Source organism: Leptonotus elevatus, chromosome 19, assembly GCF_054856555.1.
Source record: "Leptonotus elevatus isolate MCC_2025b chromosome 19, RoL_Lele_1.0, whole genome shotgun sequence".
Lineage (NCBI taxonomy): Eukaryota > Metazoa > Chordata > Actinopteri > Syngnathiformes > Syngnathidae > Leptonotus > Leptonotus elevatus.
Window position 1 is genome coordinate 13,742,427 of NC_141257.1, and position 26,784 is coordinate 13,769,210.

Sequence of the window (26,784 nt, forward strand, 5' to 3'; positions counted from 1 at the left end):
GGAGTGTCCTTGTCCAAGAGCTGCACTCGACATCTGCAGAGGGCAAAGTGCCATGGATAGGGGACAAGTGGGCCAGGGGCGACACATTAGATGACTAATTTGTTTTATCTGTTGGAGAAATGGTGCTTCTATATTGATGACAGCAATTTTCCCCTTGACATACACATTCTCATTAAGTTGTAAATAGGTAAATATTGTGACATGATAGGCAGGTATTTTCAAATCTTTAGACAACTTTTCATATTGTTTTCCTGATTTATAAAATTGAACTATGTTATTTATTATTATTATTTTTATTTTATTAATTATTTATTTATTTATTTTTGCTTTGCCAACGGCTCGAAACCCAGTAAAATCAGTTGATGAAATGTGCCATTTTATTATTATTTATTTATTTATTTATTTATTTATTTATTTACTTATTGCTTTGTCAATGGCTCTGTATACAGAAAAGTCAATGGATGAAACACAGACACTAAATTACGGATCCATCTTGTGGCTGGAGTCAATAACGAGCAAAATAAGTCTCACAGACAGTTACTTTGTATATGAAAATGAAATGGCGGTTTGAGCAATTAACTCATCAACCGTGCAACATGGATTTATGATGAAGGCATTAATTTCTGAGACAAACAAAACATGCAGGCCTAACATTCAAGAGTATGTAAACTTTTTGTTAGCGTAATTTAGGTGATTTCATAATAATTTCAGGATTAAAAAAAAAAGGTTTTCCATATGATGGGTCGTGATCTATCCCCCAATTGCCAATATTTCACAAAAGCATACCATTGTATGTAAACTATGAGCACAACTGTATACTAAATATAAGCAATTTGATTGTCAATTCACTCTTAAAAGCTATTCAATATGCCTGATGATGTGGAACAGTAGCAGCAAATCTTACACCATGAAGATGTGTGATTCTTTCACGTCACCAACCATGTGTCCTTGTACATCAGACATGGCGCCATGCTTCCAACTGGTGGAAACGGAGGCAATTCTGTTCCAGTATGACTGTGTTCAATACACAAAACAAGGTCCATAAAGAGATGCATGGATGAATTTTGTGTGGAAGAACTAAACTAAACGACACTTTTGAGATGAACAACGTCAGTGACCTCTCACAAACTATTCTGGATGAGAGGTCAGACACACTCAAAAATTGTGAGCTGAAGCTGTCTATAGAGTCTCCAAATAACATTAAAATTCATTCTGCCATTTTCGGTGTCACCACATTATACACACACAAGGTTTGTAATAAGCAATGTAATCACGTCTGGTTCCAGGCCTGAAAGCTTCACAGCAAGGTGAGGGGGCAAGCTAAATATTTGAACAAAGACAGATCAATGGAATTCAAGGGCCCTGGGAACATGGATAAAATCTCTAGACAGAGCAAACATTCAAATGTGAATAAATAAAAAAGTGTCCCATTCATTTGAACAGCTGCACCACCTGTCTCTAGGTAAAGGTCTATTTGTAATTCAGAAGCAGATGCCATGACCAAGCTTAGTTCTTAAGTCCTCTTCTTTTCTACAATTCTGATTTATGGTTTCCTCAGCTAATCAACAAAATGATCATTAGTCAGGATTTGCGTGCGGGCCAGGATAAAAAACAATCAGGTCGGGTCTTGGACTGTACTGCCACCCACAATTAAGTCCAGGATAAGAAATGACTTAATTCTGAGACAATACTAATAAATCCATCAGCTAATCGTAATTAATCGCATTACTTAAATAGTTAACTCACGATTAATCACACATTTTACATCTGTTCTAAATACCAAAGACTATAAAAATGGAACCCATTGCTGCCCATTGCTGTTGGAATTGGGGGCGTTAGATACACTATATGATTCCCAAGCGCGGCTGCTGCTGCTGCTCACCGCTCCCTCAGGAGATGGGTTAAATGCGGAGAATGAATTTCGCCCCATTTAGGTGGGTGTGACAATCAGTGAATCTTCATCTTATATTTATTACTGCTAAATTCTGACGTGGATGTGTCTAGTGTGTTGCGACTGGAATTCCCCCATTACAGAATTTTCAAGTAAGGGGCGGTCATTAATTGTGTGTTAAAAATATTAATGCCGTTTAAGGAACTTTAAATTAACACAAAATTAACACACTAATTTTGACACCCCTAATATATACATATATATATATATGTTTGAAAAAAATCCTAATGGTTCTGTTTGAGAAAAATAGCTTACAAAACCGTGTTCTATTTTGAGCTGAGCTTCTGTGACGGATGTATGTCGCCTCACAATGACCTTTATACACACACAATCACATACTGAGAACATCCCACATAGCATGCAAAATAGCACAGGAAGCGGAAGGTCAGAGCAAAAGGAATGTGGACCTGATGGCCCGATTTGCTTCTATTTACGACAAACTTGGACAATCAGACGCCTACTTGGTGAGAGGCCAACTTACTGGAGTGGAATAAGTGAGGAGGGGTAAGGAAGCAAGGAAGTAGTGGGGGGGGGGGGGGGTGTAATAGAGCTGAGAAAAGGGATTGTGTGTTTGTGTGATTAGAGGGGGCTAACAAAGGCTGCGGGTGTTATCCACTGAGGTTTTGCATACAGAATCTGTCCAAATCAATGTGATTATCCCTGAGCAATTGCTAATTACAGTCGTTAATACGCAACGTAAGCAGGAGCACAAGCATTCTCTGCCCCACTCACTTCTCCTGACAATCCTGCTACTTTCTGTCATGTGGAAAAAAACATACAGTGTCTCTACTTTATTTTTTTTAATTTTGTTGTCGCGTGGCTTGTGCCATAGATACATTTCTGATGTTAGTAACAAAACAATCCACATCAAAATCGCTAAAAAGTTCAATGAGTCATAATGAACTTATTGGAGCCAAACACACACTTAGGCTTGCTCTAGCTAGCTAATATCTATTGTCTCTGCAGCTAGCTACTGTACCAATTAGCATGCAGGCTAACCAATCCAGCATTTCTAATGTTTGCCGTGAGGACTATTTACCACCATTACCATTTTACAACACCAAAGTGTGCAATAACCGAAACAGATTCTTACGTTGGCTACAATGCATCGCGAGATTCTACTAAACTTACAGGAAACAACTAACTAATAACTAGTCCGTAGTTAGAGCAATATGGCAGCAATGTGTCTGTTGATAATAAATTTTCAAATAATTGAATGTCGGGCTTTGAAAATACTTTTAAGCCCCTATCCCACTGAACTTCGAACATTGCCTAACGCTGCGAATGTTGATATTGCAAAATATGAGGTTGTCGTCTTTGTCATTTTGCGACATAGGTTATTTACAACGTGTTTGCGATGTAAAAGCGACATTTGAGATCTACCCAGATTTCAACAGATTCAAATGATTATTTGTTGTTTCCTTTTTATTAGAAGATGTAAAAATGATTGGACATTTTTGTCCAGTCAGTCATCGCTGTGACGCGTTTGCGTGCAAGCAACCCCTGTTCATTTTGGACTTATTTGACTGGTTTAATTTTGTGCTTTAAAAATGAGTATGGTGTTGTCAAGTATATTGCCATATTTTATTCAAGCATATTGCCATAATTTAGATATCACTCAGTCAAGATTTTCATATTCATCCTGAGAGAAATAAATGGGGAAAGGCGTAGACGTGACTGCAGAGTGTGACACACCCAATTATGCGCAACGAGTCCTCACGGTGGCATTATGAATGAAAACCATGACTGATTGCCCCCAACATTTATGAGTACATGTGCAGACATATGTTAATGACAGTCTAAAAATATCAGAACGAAGCTCGCAATGATTTAGATCATATTTAAGACGGAAGGGCTGCCGCACAATCATAGGCTTAATAATAATAATAATAATGAACACTTTCAAATAGCCTACTGTATTATCAAAGACGAACGATTCGATGAACAAATCTTTTGAACGGTTATTTTTAATTAACTGATTCTAAAGATTCAGTTCACTTAAAATAACTGTCATGCCCATCACTAATGTCTGCACATGCACTTATACATTTTGGTGACAATCAGTCGTGTTCTTTTATTTATTTTATTTTTTTACATAAAGTGACATATGTTTTGTGTCTAGTGTCTGGGTGTCATCATGACGTGAACAATAATAATAATACTGCAAATTTAGTTCTAATATTTATTTTCAGACTATCATTAGCACATGTACACATACATTTTGGTGACAATCAGTCACACTTTTCATTCATAATGCCACCAAAACGGACCGGTTGCTGTGTGTCACCTGTTTTCTTTCTTTCCTTATTTCTCAAAGGAAGAATATATAAAACCTGAATACTTGACGACGCCATGGGTATTTTATAGCACAATATTGTCCAGGAAATAAGTCCGAAATGAACAGGGCCCTTTGTCCCCCTGCGCGCGCCACATTATAGCAATGACGCGCTGCACAAAAAAGTCCAATATGACAGCATAAGTGGTATATCATCATTTTGACACTTAATCAGCTTAAACCTTTTTTTTTTTTTTTTTTAAGGGAGTCAGATGCCATTGATAGAGCCTATATGCTCGCGCGGCAACATCTGCATGTGTTTTGGAGGAATATCACCCTGCTTGACTGTCAGCGCTGCCCGTGGTGGGCTGGGGCACATTGAGCACTATTGAAATACAAACTAGAAAAATATGTTCAACACATGTCTCCAAACTCGCATTTTTATTTTTCGTTTTTGAAATATGAATTCAATATGTGTGCTGTTCCAAGCAGAGTTGCACTTCAGAACGCGCTCCGCCTCAACACAAGCACTCTCTCATGGGCGTCAGAGTGAATTTATGAATGGGACCTCGGAAAGAACTTCGCCGACTCATTTATGACAAATTCCGATGAATTACGACGGGATTACGAGCAAAACACTCCGAACACAAATGCGACATATTCCGACCAATTCCAAACCCTGCCGAACTCTGGCTAAACGCAACTTTTGCAACGTTCGGCAACGCTCGCAACTCAGTGAGATAGGGGCTTTAGACGATGTATGGTGTAGATAAAGCACTACAAAAGTCGTATCCACTTACTATTTAGGTCAAATATTTATTTTCTGGGAAATGCACCCCCCCCCAGTAATATGTCATATTAACCGGAATTCATTCGCTGACGTCAGCATGAGTAGCAAATTGGGATTTTAGGAGCAAATTCAGTCCCTAATACTCAGAGATGCCCACTTTGTATTACTGATTGAGTCTTCAATTAACCTGCCATGCATGTGGGAGAAAGCTGAAATAGCTCTTAACTCTGAGACAGATATGCTCGCCACTAAATATAACATTATTTGTAAATAATAATACAAATCCTTGCCAATTTCATAATGTCCCTGTATGCATGCACCTTGTCGCAGTTAGAAACAGGCGGTTTGTGCCATTGTGGGCGTAAACACAGCCGACTTCACTTTAAAAACAGTTGGCTCAAAAGTAACCCAATTATGGATAATAAATGGACCAATCCACTTTATGGGTCAATTTGACCCAATTTTCTGGGTTTATTTATACAAAATGACCCTTTATTTTTTACCCAAATAAAGAATCTGACGAATATTTATGAGTTGTTTTACAATAAAAGCCCCATTTTTTTTACTCTAAGTTGGGTCAAAAAGACATAAGTAGAGGATTGTTCCATTTTTGACCCAAAGTTGGGTCTTTTTAGAGTATATATTTACTAATGAAGTATGATGGCATTCACCAGACAGAATCTGTCTGCCTGCACCTCAATTACATTAATTGAAATTGTGTTACACTCCCTACGCCAATACATAGACGTGGTCCCACCAATTTAGTTCAGTCTTCTTTCAGCCTATAATTTGTCAAGGGGTGTCAAAGGAAACAACTCAAGTTTGCCGAAAAGCCCAGCATTAGCCCAGCCATCTGCCAAATTCAAGCTAAACAAGGTTTGCACTGGCTTGAAAATCAAGATGCGCTCATTGAAGCAATAGATAACATACCAGAGATTAAAAACCTGCACTGTACTGTCACCAACAGAAATGAATATGTGTCCATCTCCTTGTTGTAGACTGAAAATTCAAATTACTCCTGTTACCCTCAGTGGGATTATTCTTCAATTATTGTCTATTACTGGAGGATTCAGGAAAAAGGTCACTTCTGGTCCTAACTTCACACAAGATTCTTATGTGCACATAATTCACTTTCAAAGGGCAGAGGGGCAAGCAAAGCGGGCCCGTAATTGCACCTGCACGGTGTACAACATAGACAAATGTTTATATCTCAGCCCCCTAATGAGAAACCAATAACGCATGCAGAAAGCTTTCTTTGCCATTCCCCACCTCCCAAAAAGCACACACCAAACAGGCTTCTCTAAAGAGCCCCACCTCATTTATCAATAGACCTATGTTCCGAGTCTATTTTGGTCACTAATGCAACAATAAATCTGCCCCCCCCCTTTTCTTTTATTTTAATAGAATGTCCATTGCCTATATTTCTCCATTAGATGTGTCTGTGGTAAGGGGAAGTGATGTTTTGGACTATAGTGGTCAAGCATCTGACAGGCCTTTAAATTGCATCATAAAAATGCCCTATGTGCAGCCCAGCACAGCAACAAAAACACACATCTGCTATAAATTCATCACCACAGCATGCATCAGCAACAAAATGACCGCTGATAGATATTTGAGTAGATATGTAACGTAAGTTTTAGTTTTGTAACAACGCATGTGTACCGTGTGCTTCTACAGGGCATCCTGCTGACTGAAAAGGAACGGCAAGTTAAGGAGCAAAAAAAAAAAAAAGAACAACAGACTACTGTCAAAAGAGCCTCAAGAGACTCCACATCTCATCTGTTTCCCACAATTCAGTGCAGCGGACCAATGTCGCGCAGCATCAGTCAGACCGTTGAATTTTCTCAGAGCTTTATCTCCCAGTCGCGGAGGGAAGCGGAGGTCCTTTAAAGGGTTGAGGTCATTTCCTCGGTTTCCAGGCTCTGGCGTGGAAAATCAAATCTCTCAAATTGGTCGGCCCTGCTTTATTTCAAACACGGCCGCCTTTTCAAGAGGTCCTTATGGCTATGGATGGTAAATGAGCGGTTCAGGCTTCTTACAATGGGTTCCTTTTTGTCTCCCTCAGTCATCCTCTATATTCAAATGTCTCCACATGTCTGCGTTATTTCTTGTAGAATGTGGAGATGCCAAAAACTGCTGAGAGACCTACCCATTATCAGAGGTGCCAAATCCAGGTCCAGAAAGTAAAAATCCTGCCAGTTTGGCTTTAGCCTCAGGTGCTAGTTAGCGAGCTCCCTTGGTGCTTGTTTACCTGCTAGGGAGCGAGCTAGGTAGCTAGTTAGCTAACACCCATGGTGCTCGTTTACCTGCTAGGGAGAGAGCTAGCTAGCTAGCAATAGGGGCTAAAGCCAAACTGTGGCAGGGTTTTTAGGGATCTGCCACCTTTGCCCATTATACTAACAGTTTCTATTCTTGCCTTAATAATATCTTCATTATGATTTTAAACAAGAGTTTGGAGTAGTGTCACCAATGATAGACCAGAAGAATTCTGGAACCTCAAAGGCTTGCGGTAAGGATCTAAAATTCATCCACTCTTGCTTTTTCACCACAAAGACGGAAGCACAGATTTGTTCAAAATGTCTTTGTGAGATGGACAATTAAGATTCAGGTAAAATCCAACCCCTAATTGATGAGATAAGAGGTGTGTCTCGAGACATCTTTTGAAATAGAGTATATCATAAAAACAATTGAGAGAGTGTGGCGGAGCACACAATAAGAAGCCTCCTCTGACCCATTGTGCACAATAGCACTAAAGCCATTTATACAACAATTCCTGCTATCAGTTTCTATTAAACCTAACTGTATGCGAAGAGTGTGAAACCGACTGTGTTTTGCATCAATATTAAAAAAGTTTTTCTGATATTAAAAAGCATTACCAAGAAAATAATTTCAAAACGTTTCCCACTATTTTTGGTCTTTATTTATTCAGATAAGCCAATTGAAAACAGATTATTAATTGCGATGCTGAGCTGGCTGCAGAATAGAGTAGAACATGTTCACCGTCTTATAACCGGGGAAGTGTTCACAATTAATCATTCACATTGAAACTCAGTTGTTGTTGTTTTTTTTGCCATCCCTTTCAAAAAGACCCCCACCAATGGGTTTGCACAATTTATACTATAGCTCACAATAATGGTGGGGGAAAAAAGCCAAGAAAATATATTTTTAAATATCTTAATTGTAACATATTTTTAATAGAGCTGTCAAACGATTATTTAAAAAAATCAGATTAATCACATCTTAGAATTTTTATTAATCATGATTAATCACTTAATTATAAAGGCTTTTTATCAAAAATTTCCGCCTGCTAAATTTGAAGAGCACCTACTATTACGACATTTAATGTTATGAGGATGTCGTGAACTCTCATCCTCCTCTTTTACTAACCAGTTAATTACTTACATAATTTAAAATGGAAAAACTTTAAGAGCAGCTTTAACAGCACACATTTTTAATATCAGGGTTGAAATGAAGATTTTTTTCCATTTTCATTTGATTATTTTATACATACTGTACAGCCTAGAAGTGATTTACAGCATATACAAATATGCAGAGGTGCTAAATCCAGGTCTAGAAAGTAAAAATCCTGCCACAATTTGGCTTTAGCCTCAGGTGCTAGTTAGCTAGCTCCCTAGCTCGATCCCATGTTGCTCATTTACTTGTTTACCTACTAGGGAGCTAGCTAGCACTAGGGGCTAAAGCCAAACTGTGGCAGGGTTTTCACTTTCTAGACCTGGATTTGCTACTTCCACAAATACGTACTGTAATTATGAATTAGCATAGATCCATCATAGATATTACTTCCAATTCCACCTTTGTTTGGTGTCGTAGGAACGGAACTCAGTTGTAAAGTGAGGACCCCTCGCAGTAGCATACAGCAGCCGAAAGTCATAACAGCAAGAACAGTAGTAGTAGTAGAAATAGTACTAGTTATAATAAAAATCAACATTTTAAAGTTGAGGCTTTATGTGTTAGAATATGAGGAAGCAAGCTAGCTGTTGGTGGTGTTTCTTAATTTTGCCAGGGTGAACATCCACCCCATCCGACCATCCCCCCACGCTAAATCACTTTTAAAATGTACCCTTGAAAGTGTACAAATGAATCTGTGTAATGGCAAACGTAGGGAGAGAGGTAGAGTGTCACTGCTGTCAAAAGAAAGAAGGACAGGTTCATGGAAACATGGGGTAATGGAGGAGGAGAGAGGCCAGAAGAGGTAGACAAGCTGTGATGTTAGCAAGAGGATTGATAGATCTGTTGCATGGCCACTACTCCTGCCAGAGCGCAGTACACCTCAGGCAATGCGGGGGTATGATTAGTCTTTCACAAAGTGTGTGTGTGTGTGTGTGTGTGTGCATGTGTGTGAACTCTTTGTGTTTGAGTGCGTGGGAGAAGTGTATTACATGGTCTTGATGTGCAGTTTTTGTGATGTGGTACTTCAAACTGGGCTTCATAGCTAGCTTAAAACTCTGGTGCGCTGTCAGTAAACATACTGAAACTGACAGGTAAAAATGTGTGTTCATGTACGTGAGTAGGACTGCTAACTTTAGTTGATTTATGCTTATTGCTTAGTCCAGTTCCCAGACGAGCCCCCACTTGTTAACGCCCAGACTCGGGTCTCAAAGCAAGCAGCTAGTGATACCCAAAACAACAAAGAATCAACATAAATTGTGCCTTAAGCGCATAACCACATTCACTTCTAACGGTGGTTATATTGTCATTTGCTGGATCCAGCAAATAGCTGACCATGGTACAGTTTGCTTCACGCTGCATGGTAACCAATTCAAAAGCATCCTTAATACATGACCCAACCTTTGTGGGTGGTGATTGGTGATATTTGCCCTAATACTCTTAATACTCCTAATAGCTTGCCCTTGTAAAATATGTCAAAATGAAGCACATAATCCTGTCAGGTTTTTCCGAGGATGCATTGCCGTCCCAGGTGGGGGCGGAGGGGTGGGGGTTGTTTGTATGGTAAGTCCATCGGTAGGTAAAAGCTGAACAGTTGAAAGTTGGAAAGGTTTGAATCGGTGGATAAACGTCGAATTTACAGTATAGTGGAAAAAACAGAAAGGGGCTGTGTTAAGAATTAAGTAGGGTATGAAGTAAGGTGTTAAGAATCAAGTTAGTAATGGATCTAGTATTCATCCCTAGAGTGAAATTAATGAGTTAAATGTTTAGAATGTCACCTTGAATTGATGTAAATGTGTAAAGTTGAATCTGTCATTAGGAATGAATGGAGAATATTAGGGTAAGAAATAGGGAATTGTGGGTAAGGCGTGAATTTGGGGAATGAAGAAAAATGGAAGCGCTCATGGCCTGAATTGGTGGAATATATTGAAACTGAAACGCGTGAATCAGATGAAAAATTTGTGTATTTTAAGGTATATCCAAAGACTCTTATCTGAGCATTCAAGCCCGAAGAGATACTGGTGTCGTCCTCAACATTTTTCACCTGTCCATCTGAATGGAATGGAATGTCAGTTGTACCATGATCATGCTTTTCCTAAAGCCACACTGTGGATCAGGTAGTACTGATTCAGAAACTTTCATGTGAGCCTAGACCAAAATCTCAGTACCCCTTGGGGACACCTCTGATATCACTATTAACTGACAATAGTATAATTTACTAGGCTCCATTGTTTTTGGAGAGATGATGTTTTGTACTTATGGTGGAAGATAACCAACACCGGTTATGATCAGGTTATGCTCAGAGCACAGAGCGAGTACGGTAAAGATACGGTAGTCTCATTCCGTTTGCATTAGCCTGGCCAATTCCATGTCTACCAAGCGCTCCACTCCGTTTCCCCACTTTGGCATTAAAATCTCCATACAAAAATATATTATCGTTCTTCGGGAGCCAGCGTAGAGCATCATCCATTGACTGGTATATAATCCTGGGCATTATTCTCAGGCTGCGGGGTTGATACATAAGCAATGAGAAGTGTGGAGAAGTGATTCTAAACCAAGGGAATATATTGGATTATTGGTCTCTCACTAAGGTGTTTGAGTGAGTCCTTTTGGGAATCAGATCCAGATGTAAGTACCTGGAAATAGTAGCTGAAATATTGATCTCATCTCATATTCATCTTTGGATGTTAAACCCAAATGTTCTCATTCTACAACACAAATGGTCAATAAGTTGGCCACACTATTCCTATATGAGTGGACATAGTGAATATCTCCAAAAGTAGAGTGGAGACTACTGTATAAACATTGGGTCACAGACAAGTTTTTGCATACATTATTGAATTCTCATTAGAATACTGAGAAACAAACAGCTCTGTTTGACTCAATAATAGACTCTCTCAAACTCTGTCTACATAGTACAGTCTAACTATTGATGGCTCACACTTCATGTAGCGACTGAGTCACAGTTTGACTGTTTCACACTTTTCATTCAGGTCATTACTGCTCCACTTGAGTCCTATTGGTTTCACAACTTCAAATGTTCAAAGAAGAATACAACATTTCAGCTGCATTTGCACTCTGTATGCCACTGCTAACAAAGAAACAGGTTCTATAGTAATATGTTTAGAAATAGAACCTGTAAAGAAAGACATCCTGGAATTGACGATTAACTACATCTGGATTACAAAAATTCACTGGTGTCCGGATCCCATGATCTATTCACTTCTGCTAGGTAAGGAAGGGTTAACCAACCGTAGATGTCCTGTTTTGACTGTGACAGTCCTGTTTTTAAGCATTGGTTCCCGCGACCTGGCAGATTTCGCCAACCCCATTGTTTTGTCCCAATATTACGCAGGTCCCGTCCCGGCGTTCCATCTTTTTGCCATGTGTATGTAAATCACACAGGTGTCATAACGATTCATGCGATAAACCCATTAAAGGGAATTTAACTGTTAAATTCCTTCCTATATACAGTATTTCCAAATTCACGTTTGCATTCTCATGTGCATCTAATCGGTAGCAGATGTGTTTTTGTTCTACAGGAACTAGAATTTCTTCTTGCTTCCTTGTCTAAGAATCATGGGAACATGGGAATTGTAGTCCTACTGATGTGGTCACTCGTCAACGCAAGCTTAGTTGTCTGGCGGCATGTTTCCAATGTGGGACCGGCACAAGGTAAACTGCACAGCCAACTTCCAAAGATGAGTTAGTTTATTGTCTTGTTTAACACTGTCAAACTGTCAACCAAGAAAGCTCTTAGTATTAGCTAAAGTAATACCCCCAACTCCCCATCGACGAAAAGGATTCCACCCCATTGACAAAGATTGACTAGGGATTAATTTAGTGAGAATTTATTGTATATTTGATATTCAGCTAAACTGTAGCGTCCCAGTCACCCTGACCTACCGACTGGCGTTGTTGGGAAAATGGCCGTACACATGTCTGTCTTTCGTTTAATTTTGTGCTGGAGGGTCACATTATTTCAACTTTGTGAAGTGACGTTAGAGACGAGGAACTCCGGGTTATTCTTAAAACACGTTGACTAATGATAAACGTTATCTGCTAATTACGTTTTTTCATACACTGACTACAGTTTTAGAATTTGGGCTGCTGGGAAATGAAAATAAAATACCTCTTCCAAAAATACCCTAGTCAATCTTTGTCAATGGGGTGGAATCCTTTTTGGAAAAATCTAAAAATGTATTATTTTAGACCCCCTAACACCCCCCACCCCCTCTGCGACATACGCCTGATTTTGTGAAAACACACCATATATACTGTATGAGTGCATATGGTTGTTTTTGTTATTTTTAAGTTATTTCTTTCTAGTCTTAAAATGAGCCAAACAAATGAGGAAACTGTGAGTGCTCTATTTCGAATCAGTTATGGCTGAATCAATACATTTGGTCGTTCACTGACTGATACTTATCGTCATTTTCACAAGTTCCATTCAGCAATGTACCTTCCCCGCCTGCATGCATTGGGTACTCTCCTATGACCTACGGGTGAGTAACAGCATGCAGCAGTTCCACATCGACACACTCACAACTGAGTGAGCTCAACTGAACTGAAAAAGGAACGAATCGGTTCATGGAGTGATTCCATTCATTCAAATGCATTGTTCATTTGAACACATTGTTCGCATAGGACACAACACGAACATACAACGGCATGATTCATAACGTGATTTCAGCAAGCTATTCATCCCCTTTGCTCTATGAGAGAAAACAGCTGAGCATTTAGGAAATGTAGTTGTAACTGCTTCAGCCGTTCAGGCTGACTGTCAAGGGCCATGAAATTTCGGACACACCATAAATTCATCCAATGGTCTTACCACCAGTCTGGAGGGCCAATTGCTCCACATTCCCCCGCTACCCTAGACAGACACTAACAACTCTCGACCAGACTTGCAACAGCCCGAACAAGTGAATCAGACAACCCAGAAATTAACTTCTCTTTGATAGTGAATTTTCTGTGATTTGACCCAAATCTGTCTAGAAGGTATGGACCTCAAACGTCTACCTGATATTAAGAAGGAATTGTGTGTGCGTGCGTGACTTGACAGACAGCTATATGAACAAAAAACAATGATGTTCCCTAGATGTACTGATCCATAAAACAAGATGTATTACCACAAAACAAGATTTATTACAGCATGTTTTGGTGGCCTGACATCTCTGACTGTGTACATCTTAAAGCCTTTGTAATCCAACGTCAGCCAAATGTAACGAAGTCTACCGCCTGTGGCGTCGACCTGACCATCGTCACGTCATACCCTGAAAAGGTGGAAATATACACCGCAATAGACAGACACTGACGCAAAGTTGCGTGAGAAGTAATAGCTGTCCATAGCATCGGTGGCGGTAGTCACTATTCATCACTAGTTGGGTTTCCATCCACCCATTTTTATTCAAATTTTCAAGAAACGCGAAAATAAAACTGAATGGGAACGCTAGAAATTGGAAAAAGGGCCCAAAATTTGCAAAAAAAGTTTTTACGCTTAGAGGTGGTGGATTTTGAAGTGTATCAAAAAAAGGAAAATGCGAATTTTGGCGATGGAAACAGGTTTTGCGAATAACTGCTGGCAAGACCGGATACACGTCGCATGTTTTGACCGGATATTACGTCACACGTACATTTGTAGTCAGAAAGCAATGTCGGACGAGAAAGTAAGTTATGTTTGTGGGGGGACGAATCAGAAATCTTTTTGGAATTAATTATAGAAGTGAGTGTTACTGTAATTGTAGATGGAAAACAGCAATCACTGGGTAACAGCCAATCAGACAGAGATGTCAAATCCAGGTCCAGAAATTAAAAACCCAGCCACAGTTTGGCTTTAGCCCCAGGTCCTAGCTAGCAAGTTACCTAGTTAGCTCCCAGGGTGCTCCTTTACCTGCTAGGGAGCTAGCTAGCTAGCACAAGGGGCTAAAGCCAAACTGTGGCAGGGTTTTTACTTTCTGGACCCGGATTTGCTACCTCTGCAATCAGAGTGATCAAATGTCACAGGGGTCCAACGCCGATTCAACATGTTGAATCCATCAAAAACGACCCCCAGACACTCTACGACGACGGATTGGTCCATCAAAGTCCTTAAGTCGACTGCATCACTTGGTGACTTTTTAGCTCATTCCGACAAGAATTACACTGGCCCTAAATGGTCAAACAGGCAGCATTTTGGCAAAAAAAGTAATGGTAACTAATCACAAGATTCACATTTTAATTCTGAAGAGCCTTTTGAAAGTAGAGGCTACATTAGCTGACATATGCTGAATTTTAACTGTTTAATGGTTCATACCTCTAGTCACGATGGTCGTCAAATATTGCAGTAATGACTGATTTGGGGCATGATTATAACTATGCTAAGGAATGTGGGCCAAGCTAACCACTTGTGTAGTATTCTCTTATGGCTAATTTAAAATTGTTGCATTTCGATTGGGTGGGTGGAGCAGTGTAGGAATGAATTTTTACCTTGGTGAGAAAGCTCGATCGATGTGTGGTCCTCCGTTCTCCACTATACTTTATGGTGGCTTTCATCAACAAGTTGTGCTGACATTCAGTCTTTACCTGAATAGTCCATCCATTATATATACACCGCTTATCGCGTTTAGGGCTGCGATAGGCTAGAGCCTTTCTCAACTGACCTCAGGCGAAAGGCAGACTATATCCAATTATAGGGCCTATATTGAGACAAATATCTGTTAAACTTGCATTCACACCATCAGTGAGTTTGAACTGACCTCCATGCTGCCTGCATGGAGGTCAGGTGGATGAAGCACTACTCTGTCAGTGACTACTTAAAGATCTGACCACAAATTTGGTTTGAAGGTGGGGACCACACCAGCCATTTTGGCCTAAACTAGAGACTGGTGGTACTAGCTTCTTTATGGAACTTGCTCAGGTGTTTTTTAGGCAGTGCTCTCACTCATCTGAAAGGCGATGTTTGTCTGTGATGAGTAGTGATCAGCTACCAGGCTGAAATGTAATGTGTCAGGGTCAGGAAGCTGAACAACTGTAACCAATGCGTAACCACATCTTTTTAGCGCGAGAAGAAGACTTTTCAGTAGACATACTTCGCCTGTTCAAGTTTGGCCTTGTTAAAGCAATCTTCTGTGTAGTGAATGAATGAGTTGTTGAGGTTATTCAACTTCATATCTCAACAGAAGAGCAAAATGTGCAGACACAGTTCACTTATTGGAATCAAAACTTTGTGTTTCTTGAAGAAAATCAAAGTACAGATCGTGTACAGAAACCAATTATGTGGAAAAGATGGCATAACGTATGCACGGGTAAGGCAACATTATACCCCATGTTCTACTGTTAGATACACAGTAAATTCTGTAGAGTAAATTTGGCTCTATGTAGAGTAAATTTGGCTCTATTTAGATAAGGACCAAATAGATTACCTAGGCTAAAATTTACACTAGGAAGAGAGTAAAATAAAGAATAAAAAAAAGTCACTCAAGGGTTGAGGAACGAACTCACGGCCTTCATTTTAGGAGACACTACCACCTAAGCTATTCTCCTCCTACTGTTTGCTTATCTTACCGATTCAACATGTCTGATTCTACTGTTTGCTTATCTCCAATAGACCAAAGACATAGTTTTTGGTCTCTTGGCGTTAGGAAGATTCAAGCTGACATGAGTGATATACTAACACAGCAGAAGCTGCATAGCTCAGGGAGTAGATCGGTTGTCTCCCAAGCTGAAGGTTGTGAGTTTGTTCCTCAACCCTTGAGGTGACTTTTATTTACCCCCCCCCCCCAGATCTTTAGTTTACTCTCTCCCAAGTGTAAATATTACTCTAAAACTGAGTCTATTTGATCCCACCCTAAATAGTGCCAAATTTACTCTACCAAATTTACTGTGTACAATATTATATGATTGAGAAAACAGCAGAAAGGACAAGCTAAAATATATTTGTATATATCAAATATTTCCTCCAGCTACACTGAAAAGTCTTTACCCTGGTCAGAGTTAAACAAAAGTTTTGTTTCAGTCGTCCAAAACTGTTTATATGTGGGCAAAAGGTCAACATGCACATAGAATATATTTTTTTAAATACAGCAGCCATTGCTGCATAGCCCTGTGGTGGGCAACATTTGCATTATATCTGGGGAATGCCGTGCTGTATTACCCAGGTGTATAATCCAAAAATCATTCCATTTATTCCAGATTATTTCTCATCATTTAAACACTATTTTGGAGGGGATTGCGCTCTTCGCCGAATCTCCTTTTTCATATGCAAAAGAAAGAATATTTTCTTTTCAAGGTTACACAGCCCTCTCACTGTCTCCCTGTACATATATCACCTTTATCCAACACCAGCTCTCAGTAGACGCAATCCATCCTTTCCACTCATAAAATATGTGTGCTTATATTTTTGCTTCCTGTCATCTCAGCAGCACTGCATTCTGGGAGGGTGACTCATGGGAAAACGCACAGTGCGAAGTGGAGAGGAGTAAAACTTAGGTCAGCTTGAAATGGAGAAGGATAACCTGTGATCAAGACCAAGCTATTACCTCATCCTAGAAATAAGTCACCTTCTCTGCTTACTTTTTCTCCATTGAGACCAGTAAAAGTCCACATCGCTCTTAGTCAAGGAGGCCAATAACCCATATTTGTAGCCGATATTAATTTTCACTAAAAGAAAAGGAAAATATTGGCGTCAAAATTCCAACTATTAACTTCGTTGATTTTTTTTAAATATATGTTTATTGAACAACTTTTAAGATTTGCAAAATATATTTTTTTCTAAACTTACTCTCAATACACTACGACAGAATATTATATATTTTTATTTTTATTTTTTTTACAGGACGGATTCAGAGAAAAAAAACGTATGAGTTTTTTCTCTGAATATTGCCCCCACCCTCTAAAAAAATATAAATTTATACGTGGCCCTCTGTTTTAAAATTCTAACAAAAAGTTCAGTGACCTCCCAGGGTCATTAGTGTATCTTAAAAAGTTAAATAAAAACGTCAACAAGTAAATAGTTCCCTTTTGTTTTCTACAGTAAATAAAGTTTTCCAAAATTTCGCAATATCTGAAATGTTAAATTTGAACTAATCTTAGAGAGAATTTCAAAAGTCATCAGCATCTCTTAGAAAGTGAACTGAACATTCAATAAATAATTCCCTGATGTAAACTCAATGTTAAATTGATCTATTATCGGCTGTATGAGTCTTCATAAAGGCTGATGACAATATTTGGCAAAATGCTGAATATCAGCGTCTATCACTGTGTCATATTAGTAAATCCATTAGTGGTGCAACGAATAAAAAAAAAATCACAGATGGGATCAAGCATTTGAGTCACAGATCGCATTGTTTTTTGGATCATCCAAAAAAAAATCTTTGTTTTCTTTTCTTTTATAAAACTATCTAAAAACTGTTGGTTCAGAAATAAATAACACAATTTTGGTTAAAAGACAAAAAAAAAGATTGTTTTGGATCAAAAAATACTTTCTTAAGGGGTTGATTGATCCGGAAAAAACCCAAAACAAAAATATTTGGGTTGTTTTGAGTAAAAACTAAATTAGGTTTAATTGACCCAAGTAGTGGGTTGGTCCAATTTTTGACCCAGCAGTTTTAAGTGTGAACACTTAAGCTCATTACATTAAAAAATATAAAATAAATAAAAATAGGACCACCAGTCCATGTATATTCCATTTATTGTCATTATGTTTTGAAAATAATAATAATCAATATTTGATATTTTTCATTTTACAACATTATTACACTTAATAATGTATTAACACAATTTATATTTGTTTCCTAACAGTTTGCATCTGCATTGTGAAGTGTCACATTATAGATTTGCATTGATGTTTCTACTTTGATGCCTACTAGTACACCAGCATTTCACATTTTCCTTTTTCTTGTATTATAAAGGGCAGTGGTTCTTTTTGACTACATTTTGACCCCAAGCATACATTCTAAGATAAACTCAAGTGTGAGTTAAGAAGTCAAGTTCAATTTGGAAAGCCACCCTTTTGACACACACATAAAGCAATTATAGAATGATTGAACGTCAGTCGCTCTTAAACACTGCTGCTTGATACCTCAGGGCAAGTAGCAAAGGAATACATTCACCCCAATCATTCTTTTCGCTCTGTCACTTTTTTTCCCTCCACCCCTTAAGACCATCCAGACTTGCTAGGACCTAAACACAGAAGGACAAAAAACAAATGTATTCACAGATACATGGTTGCCGTGGTTGAAAAGAACCAAGAATACACGAGAGTGACAAATTATTGATAACAATTTAAATGTATTCATAGGGACAATTTTGCTCATTAAAACCCTGCCCCAGTTTGACTTTAGCCCCAGGTGCTAGCTAGCTAGCTCCATGGGGTTTGTTCACCATTTAGGGAGCTAACTAGCTAGCATCAGGGGCTAAAGCTAAACTGTGGCAGGGTGTTTACTTTCTGGACCTGCATTAGCCACCTCTGTTGCTAGATAGCTAGGTCCCATAGCACTTGTTCACCATTTTGGGAGCTAGCTAGTTAGCATCAGGGGCTAAAGCCAAACTGTGGCAGGATTTTTACTTTCTGAACCTAGATTTGGCACCTCTATTAATTGGTATACAAGTGCATTCAAACATGTAACTCTAACCTAACACTAATGTTAATGCAACCTATAGAGACCACATGCACAGGACAATCACAACCCACATGCACTGTATTTATTAAGACAAAAAAAAAAGATTTAAAAAAAAAAATTATTTTTTTTTTTAAAATGAGAAAAAATTACTTTATATAAATAGAACAGAAAAAAAGGAGGGAATTTAAAGAAGCACACCGAGAACATGAGCGCCACAATAATAGTAGTTAAATTGGATCCCATACTGGTTGGTTTGTTTGCTCATTAATTGGTCTTGTACTGAAGTATGTTCAAGCATGTCTGTGTGTACAGTGTCTGCTCTCGAAACAATTAGCAATGAGCCACTCATATCAGGATTGTATGTACACACAATTAAATGTGCAAACGTTCACATAAAGACCGTCAATGTCAATACAAAGGAAGGAGTGAGGTACAGCGACCTTGCATAGCCGCAGTATACTTATTATGGAAGTTCTGAAGTTTGTAGTGATAGTTTGTGTAAAAATGTGAGTATATGTGCAAGACAAAATGGCCTACCTTTGCACTGGTTGGTGTTCTTATCCAGAATGGCCTTTGTTGACACAATCTTCCCATACCTGCAAAGACAGAAAATTAATAGCATGTGTAAACCCAGAATGACCAAAAGCAACCATCTATACACATGGCTTAGTAAAGACATACACTGGCTGTAGAAAGTAATTTCACTGACTCTGAGGGGGACGGGGTATTGCTTGTTTGTTTGTTTGTTGTTGGTATCAAAATTACATGGAGAACATGCAAACTTCACACAAGAAAGCCATAGCCTGGACTTGAATGCAACCTCAAAACTGTGAGCCAGGTGTGGTAACCATGTGACCACTGCACCTATTTTTTTTCTTTTTTTTTTTCTAAGATATAGTAGAGCTTAGTTGGCTATCCCAGTCAGAGGTGCCAAATCCAAGTCCAGAAAGTAAAAATCCTGCCACAGTTTGGCTTGAGCCTCAGGAGCTAGTGACCAAACATCCCCATTTGGAAGGACAGACCATTTTCTTACGTCCTGTTCGGGCGTCCGGGGGGATCTATAAATATCCGGTTGGTACCACAGTTTCCAGGCTGGGGCAAGTGTCCTTTTTTGGGGGGGAAATGGGAATATGGTCACCCTAAATTAGATAGCTCCCTAGCTAGCTCCCATGGTGCTTGTTTACCTGCTAGGGAGCTAACTAGCTAGCTAGCATTAGGAGCTAAAGCCAAACTGTGGCAGGGTTTTTACTTTCTGGACCTGGATTTGCCACCACTATTATGTTTTGGTGTGTGACTTTACAATAAAGACCATTCAATGTGATCTACTGCTTCAGAGTACGTGCCAATTGATTATTGCTACAATGTGGTTGGACAACAATATGGTGCTCTACTGACTGCCGTTCTGTTTAGAGTCATTTATTTCGTACTACTAGGAATTGCCAAGTAACACTACTGTTAAAGGCCACTGAGAGAAGTCACTTGAGGTTAATAAGCTCAAGTATGGATGACTTCAAATGCACACGCTGCTCAATGACATTTCTAAGAGTCACTGAACATTTTGCAAAAGGTCTAATACCATACAGGTCGTGTAGAAGTTAAGTGGCTATATTAGATGATCAAAACATATTTTTAATTCTGGACCTAAAAGGGGTTTAAAAAAAAGTTTCTGCGTCAACTTGACATTTCACATCTTCCAGAGAGCTATAATATGAGTCCTCAGAGGCCTGCAGCTGCAACGGCTGAACGCCAGGATGGTTTTCAATATGCAAGATTTGACCTTGTGTTCATGTTGATTGTGAAGGCAGAGAGATCATGTTTGAGAACATCCTTGGACCTGAGGTGGGGCATTTGCCCTGGCCAAGAGGCACATGCTAGCTAATGATAAATAATTGCTTTTAGCAGCCGGGGTCATACACCGTGCAGAGGTGACCAACCAAGCAGAGATAACGTGAATGGTAAATCCTGATTTTGAGCCGTCACAAAGTCATTGTGTCCAGAAATGCTTGCTTATTTTTCAAGACTTGTTGAAGCTTTGCCAATATGCACATTTAGTTCTTGTTCCAGGCTGTTGAAGTTGCCGAGGTATCGTTATTTAAGCTGATGTGTGGGGGATATCCATGTTGGCCGGGTAAACAAATCAACTTTGTTACGCCAGTGTACAAGCCATAACCTACACTGACTTATGTGAATGCGGAGCAAAGGCCCTATAGTTCAGCTTCTGAGTAAGAGACAGAGGCAGTGTCGGCAGCATGAAGTATTTCCGGACCAAGAATGATTTGCGCTTACACTTTTGCATGGAGTACTGCAAGATTGAATGTGCAGAGAAGGGGACTCTAAAAACGGTGTGCAAGGACGAAGATTTACTGTAGGCAGCATGGCTCAGTGGTAGAGTGGTTGTCGTGCATCTGTGAGGTTATGGGTTCAATCCTCACCCCTGGTAACCATGTCAAAATGTCCTTGAGCAAGAAAATAAACCCCAATTTGCTCCCAGTGAACCTGACAGCAGCTAACCACTGGTATGTGTGAATGAGAGGCAAAGTAAAGTGTTTTGGGCAGATAAAAAGCAGTCAATTTGCCCTTTTTATTCCTCACAGGATTAGGAATTCTTCTGATTGGGAGCTTCAAAACTGTTATATGGCTTTAACGTTGTGGAATTTGAGTAACGTAGTCCTACAAAGACCATCTACAAGGATTTCAGGTTTGAGTTTTTCTTTTAGCTGACAAACACGGATGACCATGTTAATGGTTGAGCAAAAGACACCTTGTGATTCTAGTAGGAGTTGATCAGCTATAGTGTCTTGACCAAGATAAATGAAAATGAGCCTTTTTCTTTTTCCTGATATTAAGCAATCGTGTTTGAGTTTTGGTCTTCTTGCCAAGAAGTTATTGGCTGTATCAGAGGCTTAATTGAACCCAAGTATTTGTGTGACTGCAGTACAAAACCCATACGATTCTTAAACATCTCTCCCTGAGGTTGACCAATTGCAAATTTGTTTCATCAATTGCTGCTATAATGATTTTTAGACTAGTGAGCGCTGCATCGATTGGGGCCGACATCCTCAATATTTCAGTCTTAGTCAGGTTCAGATTCTACATAGGGTGATCAAACATTTCAGCAAACATTGGAGGGCTTAGGTTAGAGTGTGTAGGGTTTGCAGTCGCTCACAGCATGAGGAACAAGTCGTGCCTGCCTTAGTCAATGACCTTGCTGGGGAAAATACCTCATTCAACATCTACAGGTAGTGCTCCTGATTTGACAGTATCTGGGGATCTGTGACAGACATAATCATGGAGAAGAGTTTGCTAGATATGCCAAGCGCTGAGCTAAAGAGTCACTGCTAGAATGCATTCCCACTACAGATTGGCACCACTGAACCCAGAAGTTGTTGTTGTTGTTTTTTAAAAGAAGATACATACAATATATCTGGCAACCAGTTCAGGGTGTACCCCGCCTACTGCCCAAAGCCAGCTGGGATAGGCTCCAGCGCACCCCGCGACCCTTGTGAGGACAAGCGCTTAAGACGATGGCTGGATGGATGGACATACAGTAAATGTCTCTGAAATTAAACTCTTTAGAAGGCGGTCCTGTCTCATTAGATCAGTAAGTCTTTAGAACAGTAAGCAAAGCAAAGCATTTAAAAACAAATGTTAGATTTTTTCCTTGGCTTATTCCTAATCAGAACAGTTGACAAAAGTCAGGTTTCCATCCAATTGTTTCGAATTTTTTAAGCAAATTCACTGAAAATGTGCAAAACGGACATGCGACTTCCCATCTGTTCTTCTTTTGTGAATATTGAGAGAGGACTCCGCTGCTGGAGGTGGCGATATACATTATGCACCACGGAGATGTGATCCACCAGTAATTTAAAAGAAGAAGAAGAAAAACAGGAAGTGACTGCGCCGTGCAATGACGTCGTATGAGTTTGCTTTTGTAATCCTTGATAAACCGTAGCGTTTTCCATCTAAAATTGCAGTAATATTCGCTTCTTTAAATAATTCCAAAAAGATTTCTGTTTCGTCCCCCCAAAAATACCTTACTTTATAGTCCGCCATTGCTTTGTGACTACAAACGTATGTGTGAAGTAATATCTGGTTAAAACGCGCGATGTGTATCTGCTGGTCCATTGGTAATTAACCATGTTTGGAAGGACTGTGGGTGTGTGTGTGTGTGTGTGTGTTATGTTTAAATGCGAACGGATCCTACATTTCTGATTAATTTAAAGCAATTTCCCACTTTTGGTCCCCATGACGTGACTATAGAAACAAATCCACGTCCCTAAAATGTGATGAATACACACACACATGCACGCAAGCACACACATTCTGTGGGGAAGGAGCAGTGGTGCATCCCGGCCCATATTTCACCAGTGGGGGATAATTGTGCCATTTCTCAACGAGTGGCGGGGACTCTATTTACTGCATGCTGCGGTGGGGTGGGTGGTGTCTCTGAACTGATGAGTTCCGAGAGAGAAAACTACCAGTTCCAACAAATTCAGATACCGCATAAGTACACACACACATGCACACACACAGACAATCAGTGGATTGTCACTCTTCAGTAGATAAACAGGCCATATTGGCAATCTGCATCTGGGGGGCGTAACTAAATAGCCACAACACTAGTGAGCAAAAAAAGTTGGATAATGGTGACTGCATTGTTTGTTTCGTGCTGTTGAACTGTCAACCAAGATAGCATTTAGTTACTAAACACACCGGTCACCAGATTGATTGTTATAAATAGTTCCTGGTGAGAATTTATTGTTTATTTGATTTTCAGCAAAATTGTAGTGTCTCGGTTTTTAATTTCGAAAATCTGGTCACCCCTATTTATGAGATTTAAATTTTGACAAGGGATTTTAATTATAAAATATATGTTAGCCAATGTGCCTCACAGTTGAGATGTCCTGTGTTCGAATCTGAAATATTCCTGCTCTGCACGTGCTTGTGTGGGACTTTCTCTGAATGCTCTGTTTCCCCACACATTCTGAAGTCATGACATGTTAAAAGTTATTTGGACAAGGAACTGAATTATTATTATTATTTTTTTACTTTTTTTGAGAGCTCAGTAGTCATTTGGCATCCTTCTCGAGTCAACATGTCATCATCATCGCTCTCTTTGTGCGTGTGTGTGTGTATGTGTGTGCATGCGCATGCATACAAGTTTGTGCTCTTTAATTCACCTGAAACCTGAAACCCTTCACCTTAACCAGATAATTCATAGTTCCACCAGAGTCGTGAAGTTGTCAGGAGACCGGAGGAAGGATCAAAGGAAGGAACAATGAAGCAAAGTGAAATCCAACACCAACCAGGCATCACCCTCCACCCACAGAGTTACAAATCCAGAATTTTTCCCCAACCCCAGATACATCTGAATTTCAACAGGATTAGGGATACATCAAGAAACCAGACGAAGGACTAAATTAAAAATAGATGAAGCAGAGTGAAATCCATAAACGCCACGATGTTGTTGTTGTTTTTTTGTTTACATGTGATTGACTGGTGACCAGTTCAAGGTGTGCCTGCCTCTTTCCCAGTCAGCTTGGATAAACTCCAGATCACCCTTGACCTAAGGACAGGTGCTATAAAAACTACAACATAACTCTTTGTTTCTATTTTTTGTAGAGGTTTGTGGCAGCCTAGAATAGTGCATATTTAATTTCCTAAATGATCAAACATTTTTAAAATGCAGACTATTTGACATTAATATTTATAAACACGACATAGCCACTTCTTTGTGTCATTTCCAATCTGAATATATACATCTAACAAATGTCATTTTAAATACAAATTTGGCCAAGATATGAATAATTCTGGGCATAACTATGTGTTTCAGTATGGGGATACGGTCGTCATACATTTGAGGAAAATATTACACCGTATTTCAAATGCCAACTCATTCCTCCTTGCCTCGCTGAATTTGAAGAAATGGCCCATCAATTTGGCCCAAATAGGCTTGACAAGAGCACGGCCATGAGATGAAAAGGCAAGTGGAAGTCGGCAGCAGCCTCCTTGCCCATAATGGAGACATACAGGTAAGCGTGTGATATGCATGGATGTGGTGGTGTGCAGCTGTGGACAACCCTGCTGGCGACTCTGTGGCCTCAATGGCAGCTAGGCCTGAGGGAAGCTTTGATGTGACAGAGTCAGTCCCTGTGAAGCACAGGTTTAACACTGTGATGCTGTGGCCGGGATGCAGGGCTTGTCTCGGCTAATCCTATTTCAATCACTCTCACAGCCTCTTATCTCTGACTCTGCTGGCCCTCAGCCCTCCCCCTCCTCATCCATCTTCTCCTATCTCCTGCTTCTACTCCTCTCTGTCTCTTTCTTATTATCTCTGTAAAATCAAGCATTGCTCCTTCCTGTTCCATATCCTTCATTTCTTTCCTTTTGTCCTGGGGCAAACCCGCGCTGATCCTTGTGATGCAATTGTTGCTCAACCCCAAGATGCCGCAATTTGGTGAATATGAGGCACAATGTTTGTTTGACAGCTGACTGAATATTTCAAAAATACTACCTGAGTTCAGTTCTCATGTTATGTTGAGGGCAACTGGGATGTCACACGCCATTACTGAATGGAGAGAAAATGGTAAAGGCTTAAGTTATTCCGTTTTCAGCATCAGGGTGAAAGGAGTGGCTTTTAGCTTTCTGTGGGCAGGAGGAGAGTTGGCTCGAATCACAACTTATTAGTAGGGTGTCACTGCAAGCAGAAAAGTTCAAACTTGGGTACTTGGTGTAATAAGACTTTGTCTATTTGGAAGGGCCACCAAAACAAAAAAACTTAGACCTTTATCTATCTATCTAACTTCCTACCTACCTATCTCACTCGCTAAATAGCTGTCTGTTTGTTTGTTTTCTATCTATCTATCTATCTATCCATCTATCTATCCATCTATCCATCTATCCATCCATCCATGCATCCATCCATCCATCCATCCATCCATCCATCCATCCATCCATCCATCCATCCATCCATCCATCCATATATCCATCCATCTATCTATCTATCCATCTATCCATCCATCCATCATAAGCAAATCTCCTTTATGGACTTTCGTCAGTATGTACAAACATGCATGTATCTCAATTCAACTAATAATACATTTCATTATCATAACGTTTCCCTGTTCTTGTGATACTGGGAGAACAATTTATTTGATTTTGCTTAGTCTGGCTCAAACGCAATAATAAAAAGGTATGCGGTTACATGCTACGTTAACACGTGTAGTTATTATTTATAAGGCATTATTGAACAAAATAGAAAGTTGGTCTAACCCATGATATTTTATTGACTGCAGTGTCACTTGGAAGTGATATGATCTGACATGCATTGACATTACTATTTGAACAATTTGCAGTTACATTCTGAGATCAAATGGTCATTTTGAACAATTCTTGAATTGGAAGAAATACATATAAGTGTTGATAATGCTGCTGGGTTAAGTTGGGTTGGGTGATTATGCAAATCCTTCGGCAGGTATAGTATCATGAAAATGAAAATAAAAAATTGAAAATTGAACAAACCTACATTTTTGTTATTCCCGTAAAGAACTAACTAACTAACTAACTAACTAAGTGACCAATCAACTGCAGTATATGTATTTTTTGATAAATTTGTTGCATATTTGAAAAACAAAATAACGGATTGTGCCAAAATCTAATCATGAAGTGTCATTCCAGATTTCTAATTTCAATTTTTCTATGAAGTGGATTGACAGGTCATTGTAGGAAACTTGTTAGCCATTAATTATGTAATTGTTGT

The 26,784-nt window shown here is 39.4% G+C and overlaps 1 protein-coding gene across 3 annotated transcripts in view; it reads right to left on the bottom strand.

The window, feature by feature from the left end:
- Positions 1 to 26,784, bottom strand: part of rbms3 (RNA binding motif, single stranded interacting protein) — a 292,785-nt gene that overhangs the window by 193,600 nt on the left and 72,401 nt on the right. For all 3 annotated transcript variants that reach the window (XM_086063177.1, XM_086063176.1, XM_086063175.1), the window contains exon 3: positions 19,563 to 19,621. In XM_086063177.1, the coding sequence (XP_085919303.1) occupies positions 19,563 to 19,621 (59 nt within the window). The remainder of the gene's footprint in view (positions 1 to 19,562; positions 19,622 to 26,784) is intronic.